This window comes from Pristiophorus japonicus, chromosome X, assembly GCF_044704955.1.
Source record: "Pristiophorus japonicus isolate sPriJap1 chromosome X, sPriJap1.hap1, whole genome shotgun sequence".
NCBI lineage: Eukaryota > Metazoa > Chordata > Chondrichthyes > Pristiophoridae > Pristiophorus > Pristiophorus japonicus.
This window is the reverse complement of record NC_092010.1, coordinates 40328775-40342993: the sequence shown is the minus strand read 5'-3', so window position 1 is coordinate 40342993 and position 14219 is coordinate 40328775. Positions and strand designations below refer to the sequence as shown.

Genomic DNA, 14219 nt, shown 5'->3' with positions numbered 1-14219 from the left:
TCCCTCAGTACTGCCCCTCCGACAGTGCGGCACTCCCTCAGTACTGCCCCTCCGACAGTGCAGCACTCCCTCAGTACTGCCCCTCCGACAGTGCGGCGCTCCCTCAGCGCCGCCCCTCCGAGTGTTGGCCTGGATATCGTGCTCGAGTCCCTGACACGAGACTTGAATCCAGGGCAGGAATGCTCTCGCTCGCTCCTACCACACCAGGGCTGATGTCTCTGTACTGTTTTGTAGACGCGCTCGAATTCTCTGATTGTATTCTGACAGCTCGTCTCTTCCCCAGAACAAGTGGTGCCATTCAAGTCGCACTCAAATCTCCCGGCATTGCAGTTACCAACTGGAGACTTTATATTCTCGACCAACGCCATTTGTCAGTGAGTAAAAAACGTGCCTTTGCTCGGAGGATAAAATCCACATTGGGAATAGTCTGCTCATCCGTGCCTTTGTTGCCTCCACACTTGACTATTCCAACGCGCTCCTCGCTGGCCTCCCACATTCTACCTGACGTAAACTAGAGGTGATCCAAAACTCGGCTGCCCCCGTGTCCTAACTCGCTCCGAGTCCCGCTCACCCATCACCCCCTGTGCTCACTGACCCCGTGTCCTAACTCGCACCCAGTCCCTCTCACCCATCAACCCCTGTGCTCACTGCCCCCGTGTCCTAACTCGCACCCAGTCCCACTCACCCATCACCCCCTGTGCTCACTGACCCCGTGTCCTAACTCGCACCAGGTCCCGCTCACCCATCAACCCCTGAGCTCGCTGACCTACATTGGCTCATGGTTAAGCAACGCCTCCATTTCAAAATTGTCATCCTTGTTTACAAATCCCTCCATGGCCTCCTCGTCCCCTCCCTATCTCTGTAACCTCCTCCAGCCCCGACACCCCTCCCTATCTCTGTAACCTCCTCCAGCCCCGACACCCCTCCCTATCTCTGTAACCTCCCCCAGCCCCTACACCCCTCCCTATCTCTGTAACCTCCTCCAGCCCCACCACGCCTCCCTATCTCTGTAACCACCTCCAGCCCCTACACCCCTCCCTATCTCTGTAACCTCCTCCAGCCCCTACACCCCTCCCTATCTCTGTAACCCCCTCCAGCCCCTACACCCCTCCCTATCTCTGTAACCTCCTCCAGCCCCTACACCCCTCCCTATCTCTGTAATCTCCTCCAGCCCCTATACCCCCCCCCCCCCCCCCCCGAGATATCTGCACTCCTCTAATTCTGCCCTCCTGAGCATCCCTGATTATAATCGCTCCACCATCGGTGGCCGTGCCTTCTGTTGCCTGGGCCCCAAGCTCTGGAACTCCCTCCCTAAACCTCTCCGCCTCTCTACCTCTCTCTGCTGCTTCATGACGCTCCTTAAAACCGACCTCTTCCTGCGCTAATATCTACTTATGAGGCTCGGTGTCAAATATTTATTGCATAACACTCCTGTGAAGCGCCTTGGGACATTTCACCACGTTGAAGGCGCTATATAAATAAAAGTTGTTGAGTCCCTGTCTGTTTCTCGGGCGATCTTTTGTCAACAGGTATCTGTTTACGCTCAGTGGAAAGGAGCCAAGTGACGCAACCAATCAGTGGTTGGAATGGGAAGCGACACAGTTGCAGGTGAGTGTGCCAGCTGGCGGGGGGTGGGAGCAGGTGTGTGGGGGGACGCGGGGAGAGAATATGGACATGGCGGGAGGGGTGGTGTGGGGAGTATGATGCATTCTCACGACATCACTAACAAACACACGCTCATCATCACAGGCAGTCCCTCGGAATCGAGGAAGACTTGCTTCCACTCTAAACACGAGTCCTTAGGTGACTGAACAGCCCAATACGGGAACCACAGTCCCTGTCACAGGTGGGACAGATAGACGTTGAGGGAAGGGGAGGGTGGGACTGGTTTGCCGCACGCTCCTTCCGCTGCCTGCGCTTGGTTTCTGCACGCTCTCGGCGACGAGATTCGAGGTGCTCAGCGCCCTCCTGGATGCACTCCCTCCACTTAGGGCGGACTGGTCTTTGGGCCAGGGACTCCCAGGTGTCGGTGGGGGATGTTGCACTTTATCAGGGAGGCTTTGAGGGTGGTCCCTTGTAACATTTCCTCTGCCCACCTTTGGCTCGTTTGCCCGTGAAGGAGTTCCGAGTAGAGCGCTTGCTTTGGGAGTCTCGTGTCTGGGGCATGCGGACAATGTGGCCCTGCCCAGCGGAGCTGTGGTCAGTGCTTCGATGCTGGGGATGTTGGCCTGGTCGAGGACGCTAACGTTGGTGCGTCGGTCCTCCCAGGGAATTTGTAGGATCTCGCGGAGACATCGTTGGTGGTATTTCTCCAGCGACTTGAGGTGTCTACTGTACACAATAGCTGTCATACAGAAACTGACCTCTTGTGACTTTGTAAGGGACTTTGGCTGGGGGAGAGGAGGGGAGGGGAGGCATGCATTTGGGCTGGGGGCACGTGTTTGAGAGGCTTTTCCTGGGAGCTCTGTCCTCTCTGTGACTGCTTGCAGGTGAGTTCTGAAGTCAGAATGGCTCGAATTGCACTTTGCAAAGTCACTCAGAACTTGGGCTGGGCGGTTCCAATTGCACACTCCAGAGAAACTTCTGGGTGTGGCTTATCCTCCCCTTGGACCAATCAGCAAATCAGGTCATGTGATAATGGAGTGCTATTCAGCCAGGAACACAGTGCAAATAAGCCCGTCTTTATTATTTATATCAGAAGATGCATTACATCAGTAGTCCACTAGGTGGAGCTCGCTCTTACACTTATAAGAACATAAGAAATAGGAGCAGGAGTCAGCCATTCGGCCCCTCGAGCCTGCTCCGCCATTTAATACGATCATGGCTGATCCGATCATGGACTCAGCTCCACTTCCCCGCCCGCTCCCCATAACCCTTCACTCCCTTATCGCTCAAAAATCTGTCTATCTCCGCCTTAAATATATTCAATGTCCCAGCCTCCACAGCTCTCTGGGGCAGAGAATTCCACAGATTTACAACCCTCTGAGAGAAGAAATTCATCCTCATCTCAGTTTTAAATGGGCGGCCCCTTATTCTGAGACTACGTCCCCTAGTTTTAGTTTCCCCCATCAGTGGAAGCATCCTCTCTGCATCCACCTTGTCAAGCCCCCTCATTATCTTATATCTTTTGATAAGATCACCTCTCATTCTTCTGAATTCCAATGAGTATAGGCCCAACCTACTCAACCTTTCCTCATAAGCCAACCCCCTCATCTCCGGAATCAACCGAGTGAACCTTCTCTGAACTGCCTACAAAGCAAGTATATTCCTCCTTAAATACAGAGACCAAAACTGCACGCAGTACTCCAGGTGTGGCCTCACCAATACCCTGTACAGTTGTAGCAAGACTTCCCTGCTTTTATACTCCATCCCCCTTTGCAATAAAGGCCAAGATTCCATTGGCCTTCCTGATCACTTGCTGTACTTGCATACTAACCTTTTGTGTTTCAGACACAAGGACCCCCAGGTCCTGCTGTACTGGATCACTATTCTATCATAAAATGACATAGAGCCACTGGAAAAAGTACAAAATAGATTTACACAATAACAGAACTGAGGGTTATAACTATCAGGGAAAACTGACAGGTGACCTAATAGAGGGCTTTAAAATTATTGAAGGGGTTTCGATAGGGTAGACATAGAGACAGTGTTTCCACAAGTGGATCCACGGCACGACCCTGGACAACGTGGACCATTTCCCATACCTCGGGAGCCTATTATCAACAAGGGCAGATATTCACGACAAGATCCCGTGCGCCAGTGCAGCCTTCGGCCGCCTGAGGAAAAGAGTGTTTGAAGACCAGGCCCTCAAAACTGTCGCCAAGCTCATGGTCTACAGGGCTGTAGTAATACCCACCCCCCTGTATGGCTCAGAGCCATGGACCATGTACAGTAGACACCTCAAATTGCTGGAGAAATACCACCAACGATGTCTCCGCAAGATCCTGCAAATCCCCTGGGAGGACAGACGCACCAACGTTAGTGTCCTCGACCAGGCCAACATCCCCAGCATCGAAGCACTGACCACACTCGACCAGCTCCGCTGGGCAGGGTCACATTGTCCACATGCCCCAGACATGAGACTCCCAAAGCAAGCGCTCTACTCGGAACTCCTTCACGGGCAAACGGGCCAAAAGGTGGGCAGAGGAAACGTTACAGGGACCACCCTCAAAGCCTCCCCGATAAAGTGCAACATCCCCGACACCTGGGAGTCCCTGGCCAAAGACCAGTCCGCCCTAACTGGAGGAAGTGCATCCGGGAGGGCGCTGAGCACCTCGAGTCTCGTCGCCGAGAGCGTGCAGAAACCAAGCGCAGGCAGCGGAAGGAGCGTGCGGCAAACCAGTCCCACCCTCCCCTTCCCTCAACGTCTGTCTGTCCCACCTGTGACAGGGACTGTGGTTCTCGTATTGGACTGTTCAGTCACCTAAGGACTCGTGTTTAGAGTGGAAGCAAGTCTTCCTCGATTCCAAGGGACTTCCTATGATGATGATGTTTGCACTTGTGTGTGTGTGTGTGTGTGTGTGTGTGTGTGTGTGTAGGGGGGTGCATGGGAGAGACCAGAACTAGGGGGCCATCAATATCAGACAGTCACTAATCTATCCAATGGGGAATTCAGGAGAAACTTCTTTTCCCAGAGCGGGGTGAGAATGTGGAACTCGCTGCCACAGGGAGGGGTTGAGGCGAATAGTATCGATGCAATTTAAAGGGAGGCTGGATAAACACATGAGGGAGAAGGGAATAAAAGCAGGGAAGTCCTGCTACAGTTATACAAGGTATTGGTGAGGCCACACCTGGAGTACTGCGTGCAGTTTTGGTTTCCATATTTACGAAAGGATAAACTTGCTTTGGAGGCAGTTCAGAGAAGGTTCACTCGGTTGATTACGGAGATGAGGGGGTTGACTTATGAGGAAAGGTTGAGTAGGTTGGGCCTCTACTCATTGGAGTTCAGAAGAATGAGAGGTGATCTTATCGAAACGTATAAGATTATGAGGGGGCTCGACAAGGTGGATGCAGAGAGGATGTTTCCACTGATGGGGGAGACTAGAACTAGGGGGCATGGTCTTAGAATAAGGGGCCGCCCATTTAAAACTGAGATGAGGAGGAATTTCTTCTCTCAGAGGGTTGTAAATCTGTGGAATTCTCTGCCCCAGAGAGCTGTGGAGGCTGGGACATTGAATATATTTAAGGTGGAGATAGACAGATGTTTGAGCGATAAGGGAGTGAAGGGTTATGGGGAGCGGGCGGGGAAGTGGAGCTGAGTCCATGATCGGATCAGCCATGATCGTATTAAATGGCGGAGCAGGCTCGAGGGGCCGTATGGCCCACTCCTGCTCCAATGATGAATAGAAGGATATGGTGATGGGGTGAGATGGAGGGGGCTCGTGTGGACCACACACACTGACACACACCGGTTGCGCTGAATACAATTTCTGTGTAATTGTATGGGAGAGGATTACATCTCCACATTCACAATGCTGTGTGTCTCGTCCCAATTTCCGGCACAGCTCGGACTGGGTTGGTCCAAACGTTAACTGTTTCACGGGAGTTCTGATTTTTGTTCTGCTGCCCGTCGTTTTTGTCCCGGGACTCTCTCGTCGATTCACAGAACCTCTTGCGTGTTTTCAGCCGGCGATGCAAACGGCACTGCACGCTACGCTGGTGCAGGGCAGGAGCAGCAAGGAGGCCATCGTGGCGGTGAGGAAGCAGCTGTCCCACCTGGACCGGGCGCTGACCGATCGGGCGACGCCCTGCGTCACTTCGGTAAGTTCAGCCGCGACCTGCGGCAACTCGGCGGGACGTCAGAACGTAAGAAATAGGAGCAGGAGTCGGCCATACGGCCCCTCGAGCCTGCTCCGCCATTTAATGCGACCATGGCTGATCCGATCATGGACTCAGCTCCACTTCCCCGCCCGCTCCCCATAACCCTTCACTCCCTTATCGCTCAAAAATCTGTCTATCTCCACCTTAAATATATTCAATGTCCCAGCCTCCACAGCTCTCTGGGGCAGAGAATTCCACAGATTTACAACCCTCTGAGAGAAGAAATTCCTCCTCATCTCAGTTTTAAATGGGCGGCCCCTTATTCTAAGACCATGCCCCCTAGTTCTAGTCTCCCCCATCAGTGGGAACATCCTCTCTGCATCCACCTTGTCGAGCCCCCCTCATAATCTTATACGTTTCCATAAGATCACCTCTCATTCTTCTGAATTCCAATGAGTAGAGGCCCAACCTACTCAACCTTTCCTCATAAGTCAACCCCCTCATCCCCGGAATCAACCGAGTGAACCTTCTCTGAACTGCCTCCAAAGCATGTATATCCTTTCATAAATACGGAGACCAAAACTGCACGCAGTACTCCAGGTGTGGCCTCACCAATACCCTGTATAACTGGAGCAAGACTTCCCTGCTTTTATACTCCATCCCCCTTTGCAATAAAGGACAACAGTTTGAGAACCTTCTCTGAACTGCCTCCAATGCAAGTATATCCTTTCGTAAATACGGAGACCAAAACTGCACGCAGTACTCCAGGTGTGGCCTCACCAATAACCTGTATAACTGGAGCAAGACTTCCCTGCTTTTATACTCCATCCCCTTTGCAATAAAGGCCAAGATTCCATTGGCCTTCCTGATCACTTGCTGCACCTGCACACTGACCTTTTGTGTTTCGTACACGAGGAGCCCCGAGTGCCTCTGTTCCGCAGCGGGGAGTTTGGGGCAAGGAGAAGTTTGCGGAGGGAGAGAGGGAGGTGGAAAGCCGGCCAGCCAGCGGCGTGACGGATCAGTCGAGTCTGACGGTAGCAAGAGGCACAGATGAGGCTCTCAGCAGCAGCCGAGCGCTCGCTCGCGCCATTGTCACCTTTCTTGTCGTCGGGGAAATGTGCAAGAACCGTTTGGTTCTCCGGTGCTTGGGCTTGATTCTGAATTTACAGGCAACTCTCGGTGATCCGCGCACGGATGCATCGGCCTCTATTGTAACGGTTGGTGAGGCCACACCTGGAGTATTGCGTACGGTTTTGGTCTCCGTGTGTGTGCGCGCGCGCGCTGTTGCAGCCGCTGTCTCCCGTGCTGCCGCTGGCCTTCGGAGTCCTTTCGGCCCCGGAAGGCAATGCTCTCCGGAACCCCGGAGCTCAACAATCTCCTCCTCGAGGTCACCTGCATGCATGCTGGTAATGTCCGTACTTAACTGCCTTGTTACTGTTTGTAGCCGATTGCAGTGTCTATCTATTCGTTGAAGTTTTAACTTTATAATGTCCACTCGCTCTAACGGAGAAATCGTTTACCCGGCATAGCCCAATCCCCGAGTGAGTATAGGAGCAGGGAGGTCTTACTGCAGTGTACAGGGCCTTGGTGAGGCCTCACCTGGAATATTGTGTTCAGTTTTGGTCTCCTAATCTGAGGAAGGACATTCTTGCTATTGAGGGAGTGCAGCGAAGGTTCACCAGACTGATTCCCGGGATGGCAGGACTGACATATGAAGAAAGACTGGATCGACTAGGCATATATTCACTGGAGTTGAGAAGAATGAGGGGGGATCTCATAGAAACATATAAAATTCTGACGGGACTGGACAGGTTAGATGCAGGAAGAATGCTCCCGATGTTGGGGAAGTCCAGAACCAGGGGTCACAGTCTAAGGATAAGGGGTAAGCCACTTAGGACCCAGATGAGGAGAAACTTCTTCACCCAGAGAATTGTGAACCTGTGGAATCCCCTACCGCAGAAAGTTGTTGAGGCCAGTTCGTTGGATATATTCAAAAGGGAGTTAGATGTGGCCCTTACGGCTAAAGGGATCAGGGGGTTATGAGAGAAAGCAGGAATGGGGTACTGAGGGAATGATCAGCCATGATCATATTGAATGGTGGTGCAGGCTCGAAGGGCCGAATGGCCTGCTCCTGCACCTATTTTCTATGTTTCTATGACCCGGATAATCGAGAGTTGCCTATATAATTCATTGATGTGGGCGTCGCTGGCAAGGCCGGCATTTATTGCACTTCCCTAATCGACCCCTTGAGAAGGTGGTGGTGAGCCGCCTTCTTGAACCGCTGCAGTGGTGAAGGTGCTCCCACAGTGCTGTTAGGAAGGGAGTTCCAGGGACTCAGAAATAATGAAGGGTGGAGGGGGTTGCTGTAATACTAAGGGAAAGAACTTGTGCTACAGTTTATATAAAGCTCTGATCAGACCCCATCTGGAGTAACTGCGTTCAGTTCTCGGCTCCGCATCTCAGGAAGGATATATCGGCCTGGGAGGGGAGGCAGTGCAGATTCACCAGAATGATACCCGGGGGGGTTAAATGGGTCAGTGGGTAGCACCCACGCCTCTGAGTCAGAAGGTTGTGGATTCAAGCCCCACTCCAGGGACTTGAGCACAAAAATCTAGGCTGACACTCCCAGTGCAGTGCTGAGGGAGTGCTGCACTGAGGGAGTGTCGGAGGGGCAGTACTGAGGGAGCACCGCACTGTCGGAGGGGCGGTACTGAGGGAGTGCCGCACTGTCGGAGGGGCGGTACTGAGGGAGTGCCGCACTGCGCAGTCGGAGGGGCAGTACTGAGGGAGTGCCGCACTGTCGGAGGGGCAGTACTGAGGGAGACGTACTATCGGAGGGGCAGTACTGAGGGAGTGCCGCACTGTTGGAGGGGTGGTACTGAGGGAGTGCTGCACTGTCGGAGGGGCGGTACTGAGGGAGTGCCGCACTGTCGGAGGGGCGGTACTGAGGGAGCGCCGCACTGTCGGAGGGGCAGTACTGAGGGAGCGCCGCACTGTCGGAGGGGCGGTACTGAGGGAGTGCCGTACTGAGGGAGTGTTGGAGGGGCAGTACTGAGGGAGCGCCACACTGTCGGAGGGGCAGTACTGAGGGAGCGCTGCACTGTCGGAGGTGCCGTCTTTCAGATGAGGCTTTAAACCGGGCCCCCCGTCTGCCCCCTCAGGTGGACATAAAAGATCCCACGGCACTGTTTCGAAGAAGAGCAGGGAGTTATCCCCAGTGTTCTGGGGCCAATATTTATCCCTCAATCAACATAACAAAAAAACAAATGATCTGGGTCATTATCACATTGCTGTGTTTGGGAGCTTGCTGTGCTCAAATTGGTTGCTGTTTCCCACATTACAACAGTGACTGCACTCCAAACGGTACTTCATTGGCTGTAAAGCGCTTTGAGACGTCCGGTGGTCGTGGAAGGCGCTATATAAATCCAAGTCTTATAAGGATTAAGTTATGAGGGAAGGTTGCACAGACGTGGGCTTGTGTTCCCTCGAGAGTAGAAGATCAATGTGCGATCTGATCGAGGTGTTCGAGATGATTTGATGGTTTAGTTGGAGAGAGAGAGTGAAGCTATTTTGTCTGGTGGGGGGAGTCTAGAACAAGGGGGCAGGAGCGCGTAACCTTAAAATTAGAGCCAGGCCGTTTGGGGTGATGCCAGGAGACACTTCTTCACACAATGGGCGGAGGAAGTGTATCGCGACATAATTCTGTATTTATTTCAAGGATCTGTGTCCGAGTCGGGATTGTGTGTGTGTGTGTGACTGGGAGGGGAACGTGGAGGGGGTGGTGTTCCCATGCGCCTGCTGCCCTTGTCCCTCGAGGCGGGTAGAGGTGGCGGGTTTGGGAGGTGCTGCCGAAGAAGCCTTGGCGAGTTGCCGCGGTGCATCTTGTAGACGGTGTGTGAAAAGTGGCTGATATTCATACCTAATCACCCCCCCTCCCACCGCGCCCCCCCTCCAGTGCGATTTTTGAGTGGTAACGTGTGGCTCCTGTGATCTCTTGCAAGGACACCGTGACTGTCGCAGATGTCGTTCTCTGGGGAGCTCTGTACCCACTTCTTCAGGACGCTTCGTGCCTCCCAGGTACCGTTCCGTTCCGTTCCGTTCCGTTCCTCGGTCGTTTTGTGTTCTCCGCGAAGCTGCCACATGCACCGCCCCACCTAGTGGGGGGAGGTACGCAGCTGCAGGCGTGACCGGTGTCACAGAATGGTGGCATGCGCGCTCGGTCAGCCGGGCTCGGTGTGTAACACTCTGAGTCAGAACGTTGGTGGGTTCAAGTCCCCACTCCAGGGACTCGAGCCCTGTCAACCGCCCCTCCGACAGTGCGGCGCTCCCTCAGTACGGCCCCTCCGACAGTGCGACACTCCCTCCGTACCGCCCCTCCGACAGTGCGGCGCTCCCTCAGTACTGCCCCTCCGACAGTGCGGCGCTCCCTCAGTACGGCCCCTCCGACAGTGCGGAGCTCCCTCAGTACTGCCCCTCCGACAGTGCGGCGCTCCCTCCGTACCGCCCCTCTGACAGTGCGGCACTCCCTCAGTACTGCCCCTCTGACAGTGCGGCGCTCCCTCAGCACTGCCCCTCCGACAGTGCGGCACTCCCTCAGCACTGCCCCTCCGACAGTGCGGCACTCCCTCAGTACTCCCCCTCCAACAGTGCGGCGTTCCCTCAGTACTGCCCCTTTGCCAGTGCAGCGCTCCCTCAGTACTGCCCCTCCGCCAGTGCAGCACTCCCTCAGTACACTCTTCGCGACTGTTAACCGTCCCTTTAACGTGTTTTCTTTTTCACCAGAGGACTTCGCGGCGGTGCGCGAGTGGTTTCAGCGTATGAGCAGCACGGCAGCCTGCCTCAAAGCCGTGGCCTCTGTCCTCGAGGGAAAGGGTGTGCAGATCTTCAAAGCCTACCTACAGAAACAGCCGACTCCTGCACCGTTGCCTGAGAAACCAGCCTCCAACGAAACAGAGGTACCAGCGTGTGCGCACACGATTTACTTGCTCCACTCCATCTCCTGCTATCCCTGTCTCAACATCAGGAACAGGAGGAGGCCATTCAGCCCCTCGAGCCTGTTACATTAGGAACAGGAGGAGGCCATTCAGCCCCTCGAGCCTGTTACATTAGGAACAGGAGGAGGCCATTCAGTCCCTCGAGTCTGTTACATTAGGAACAGGAGGAGGCCATTCAGCCCCTCGAGCCTGTTACATTAGGAACAGGAGGAGGCCATTCAGCCCCTCGAGCCTGTTACATTAGGAACAGGAGGAGGCCATTCAGCCCCTCGAGCCTGTTACATTAGGAACAGGAGGAGGCCGTTCAGCCCCTCGAGCCTGTTACATTAGGAACAGGAGGAGGCCATTCAGCCCCTCGAGCCTGTTACATTAGGAACAGGAGGAGGCCATTCAGCCCCTCGAGCCTGTTACATTAGGGACAGGAGGAGGCCATTCAGCCCCTCGAGCCTGTTACATTAGGAACAGGAGGAGGCCGTTCAGCCCCTCGAGCCTGTTACATTAGGAACAGGAGGGGGCCATTCAGCCCCTCGAGCCTGTTACATTAGGAACAGGAGGAGGCCATTCAGCCCTCGAGCCTGTTACATTAGGAACAGGAGGAGGCCGTTCAGCCCCTCGAGCCTGTTACATTAGGAACAGGAGGAGGCCGTTCAGCCCCTCGAGCCTGTTACATTAGTAACAGGAGGAGGCCATTCAGCCCCTCGAGCCTGTTACATTAGGAACAGGAGGAGGCCATTCAGCCCCTCGAGCCTGTTACATTAGGAACAGGAGGAGGCCATTCAGCCCCTCGAGCCTGTTACATTAGGAACAGGAGGAGGCCATTCAGCCCCTCGAGCCTGTTACATTAGGAACAGGAGGAGGCCGTTCAGCCCCTCGAGTCTGTTACATTAGGAACAGGAGGAGGCCATTCAGTCCCTCGAGCCTGTTACATTAGGAACAGGAGGAGGCCATTCAGCCCCTCGAGCCTGTTACATTAGGAACAGGAGGAGGCCGTTCAGCCCCTCGAGTCTGTTACATTAGGAACAGGAGGAGGCCATTCAGTCCCTCGAGTCTGTTACATTAGGAACAGGAGGAGGCCATTCAGCCCCTCGAGTCTGTTACATTAGGAACAGGAGGAGGCCATTCAGTCCCTCGAGCCTGTTACATTAGGAACAGGAGGAGGCCATTCAGCCCCTCGAGTCTGTTACATTAGGAACAGGAGGAGGCCGTTCAGCCCCTCGAGCCTGTTACATTAGGAACAGGAGGAGGCCATTCAGCCCCTCGAGCCTGTTACATTAGTAACAGGAGGAGGCCATTCAGCCCCTCTAGCCTGTCGGAGGGGCAGTACTGAGGGAGCGCCGCACTGTCGGAGGTGCCATCTTTCAGATGAGCCGTTAAACTGAGGCCCCTTCTGCCACCTCAGGTGGACGTAAAAGATGCCATTGCACTATTTCGAAGGCGAGCAGGGGAGTTAACCCTGGTGTCCTGGTGCCAATATTTATCCTTAGCATAACAAAAACAGATGATCTGTGTCATTATCACATTGCTGTGTGTGGGAGCTTGCTGTGCGCAAATTGGCTGCCGCGTTTCCCACATTACAACAGTGGCTACACTCCAAAAGTACTTCATTGGCTGTGAAGAGCTTAGAGATGTCCGGTGGTTGTGAAAGGCGCTATACAAATGCAAGTCTCTTCTTCCTGAGTAGAGATTTCTCGAGGCGCGTGGATTCGGGGGATTTATAGCTCGGGTTGGGAGGGGGGAAATCGCGAGCCTGTAGAAATTTTACGCCTTTTATCTTGCAGGAAGGAGATGTAGTTGATCGCAAGGTCACGGAGGAGGAGCTCCAAGCAGCGGAGGATGCGTGGTGTCTTGGATTGGCCGGGCTACCGAAACCCAGGCAGATCCATCACCCAATGTGAGCACCTCGGTGCGCTCACTGTTGTGCCTGTCCCATCGTGTGCGGCAGGTTAGGGTTGGTGGAGGGAGTGCCGCACTGTCAGAGGGGCAGTACTGAGGGAGCACTGCACTGTCGGAGGGGCAGTACTGAGGGAGCACCGCACTGTCGGAGGGGCAGTACTGAGGGAGCGCTGCACTGTCGGAGGGGCAGTACTGAGGGAGTGCCGCACTGTCGGAGGGGCAGTACTGAGGGAGCACCGCACTGTCGGAGGGGCAGTACTGAGGGAGTGCCGCACTGTCGGAGGGGCGGTACTGAGGGAGCGCCGCACTGTCGGAGGGGCAGTACTGAGGGAGTGCCGCACTGTCGGAGGGGCGGTACTGAGGGAGCGCCGCACTGTCGGAGGGGCAGTACTGAGGGAGTGCCGCACTGTCGGAGGGGCAGTACTGAGGGAGCGCCGCACTGTCGGAGGGGCAGTACTGAGGGAGCGCCGCACTGTCGGAGGGGCAGTACTGAGGGAGTGCCGTACTGCACTGTCGGAGGGGCAGTACTGAGGGAGCGCCGCACTGTCGGAGGGGCAGTACTGAGGGAGCGCCGCACTGTCGGAGGGGCAGTACTGAGGGAGTGTCGCACTGTCGGAGGGGCAGTACTGAGGGAGCGCCGCACTGTCGGAGGGGCAGTACTGAGGGAGCGCCGCACTGTCGGAGGGGCAGTACTGAGGGAGTGCCGTACTGCACTGTCGGAGGGGCAGTACTGAGGGAGCGCCGCACTGTCGGAGGGGCAGTACTGGGGGAGCACCGCCATTTTTCTCCCTCCTTTTTTTGTACAAAATATAAAGCGTGTATCCTTTCCATCCTGCAGCCCCTCAATCTCGTTCACTCTGCTATATTTGCATTTGCAGTTTGCCGAAGAAGAAGGAAAGGAACCTACTGATCACCAGTGCCCTGCCTTATGTCAACAATATCCCTCACCTGGGCAACATCATCGGCTGTGTGCTGAGCGCAGATGTTTTTGCCAGGTAGGAGAGACAGCGAGGGAGATGGCGGTGCGGGGAAGAGAAGGAGAGAGAGTGGGAGGGAGGGAGGGAGGGGAGAGAGAGAGAGAGAGAGAGAGAGAGAGGAGGGAGGGAGAGAGAGAGAGAGAGAGGAGGGAGGGGAGAGAGAGAGAGAGAGAGAGAGGGAGGGGAGAGAGAGAGAGAGGAGGGAGGGGAGAGAGAGAGAGAGGAGGGAGGGAGAGAGAGAGAGAGGAGGGAGGGGGAGAGAGAGAGAGAGGAGGGAGGGGAGAGAGAGAGAGAGAGGGAGGGGAGAGAGAGAGAGAGGAGGGAGGGGAGAGAGAGAGAGGAGGGAGGGGAAGAGAGAGAGAGAGGAGGGAGGAGAGAGAGAGAGAGAGAGAGAGGGAGGGGAGAGAGAAGAGAGAGAGGAGAGAGAGAGAGAAAGAGAGAGGAGGGAGGGGAGAGAGAGAGAGAGAGGAGGGAGGGAGAGAGAGTGAGAGAGAGAGAGGGAGGGGGAGAGAGGGAGGGGGCAGAGGGGAGAGAAGCGGGGGGAGCCGCCAGCCAGAAGCAGGGGGGGGGTGGTTGTGAGTGAGTCTTATAGAGT

The 14219-nt window shown here is 55.1% G+C and overlaps 1 protein-coding gene across 1 annotated transcript in view; it reads left to right on the top strand.

The window, feature by feature from the left end:
- Nucleotides 1-13683, top strand: part of LOC139240914 (methionine--tRNA ligase, cytoplasmic-like) — a 31917-nt gene extending 18234 nt beyond the window's left edge. Inside the window, exons 2-8 of the mRNA XM_070869431.1 lie at nucleotides 284-374; nucleotides 1530-1608; nucleotides 5626-5760; nucleotides 9762-9837; nucleotides 10543-10715; nucleotides 12533-12645; nucleotides 13526-13683. Of these exons, the coding sequence (XP_070725532.1) occupies nucleotides 284-374; nucleotides 1530-1608; nucleotides 5626-5760; nucleotides 9762-9837; nucleotides 10543-10715; nucleotides 12533-12645; nucleotides 13526-13646 (788 nt within the window). The 3' untranslated portion in view covers nucleotides 13647-13683. The remainder of the gene's footprint in view (nucleotides 1-283; nucleotides 375-1529; nucleotides 1609-5625; nucleotides 5761-9761; nucleotides 9838-10542; nucleotides 10716-12532; nucleotides 12646-13525) is intronic.
- Nucleotides 13684-14219: the final 536 nt, after the last annotated feature.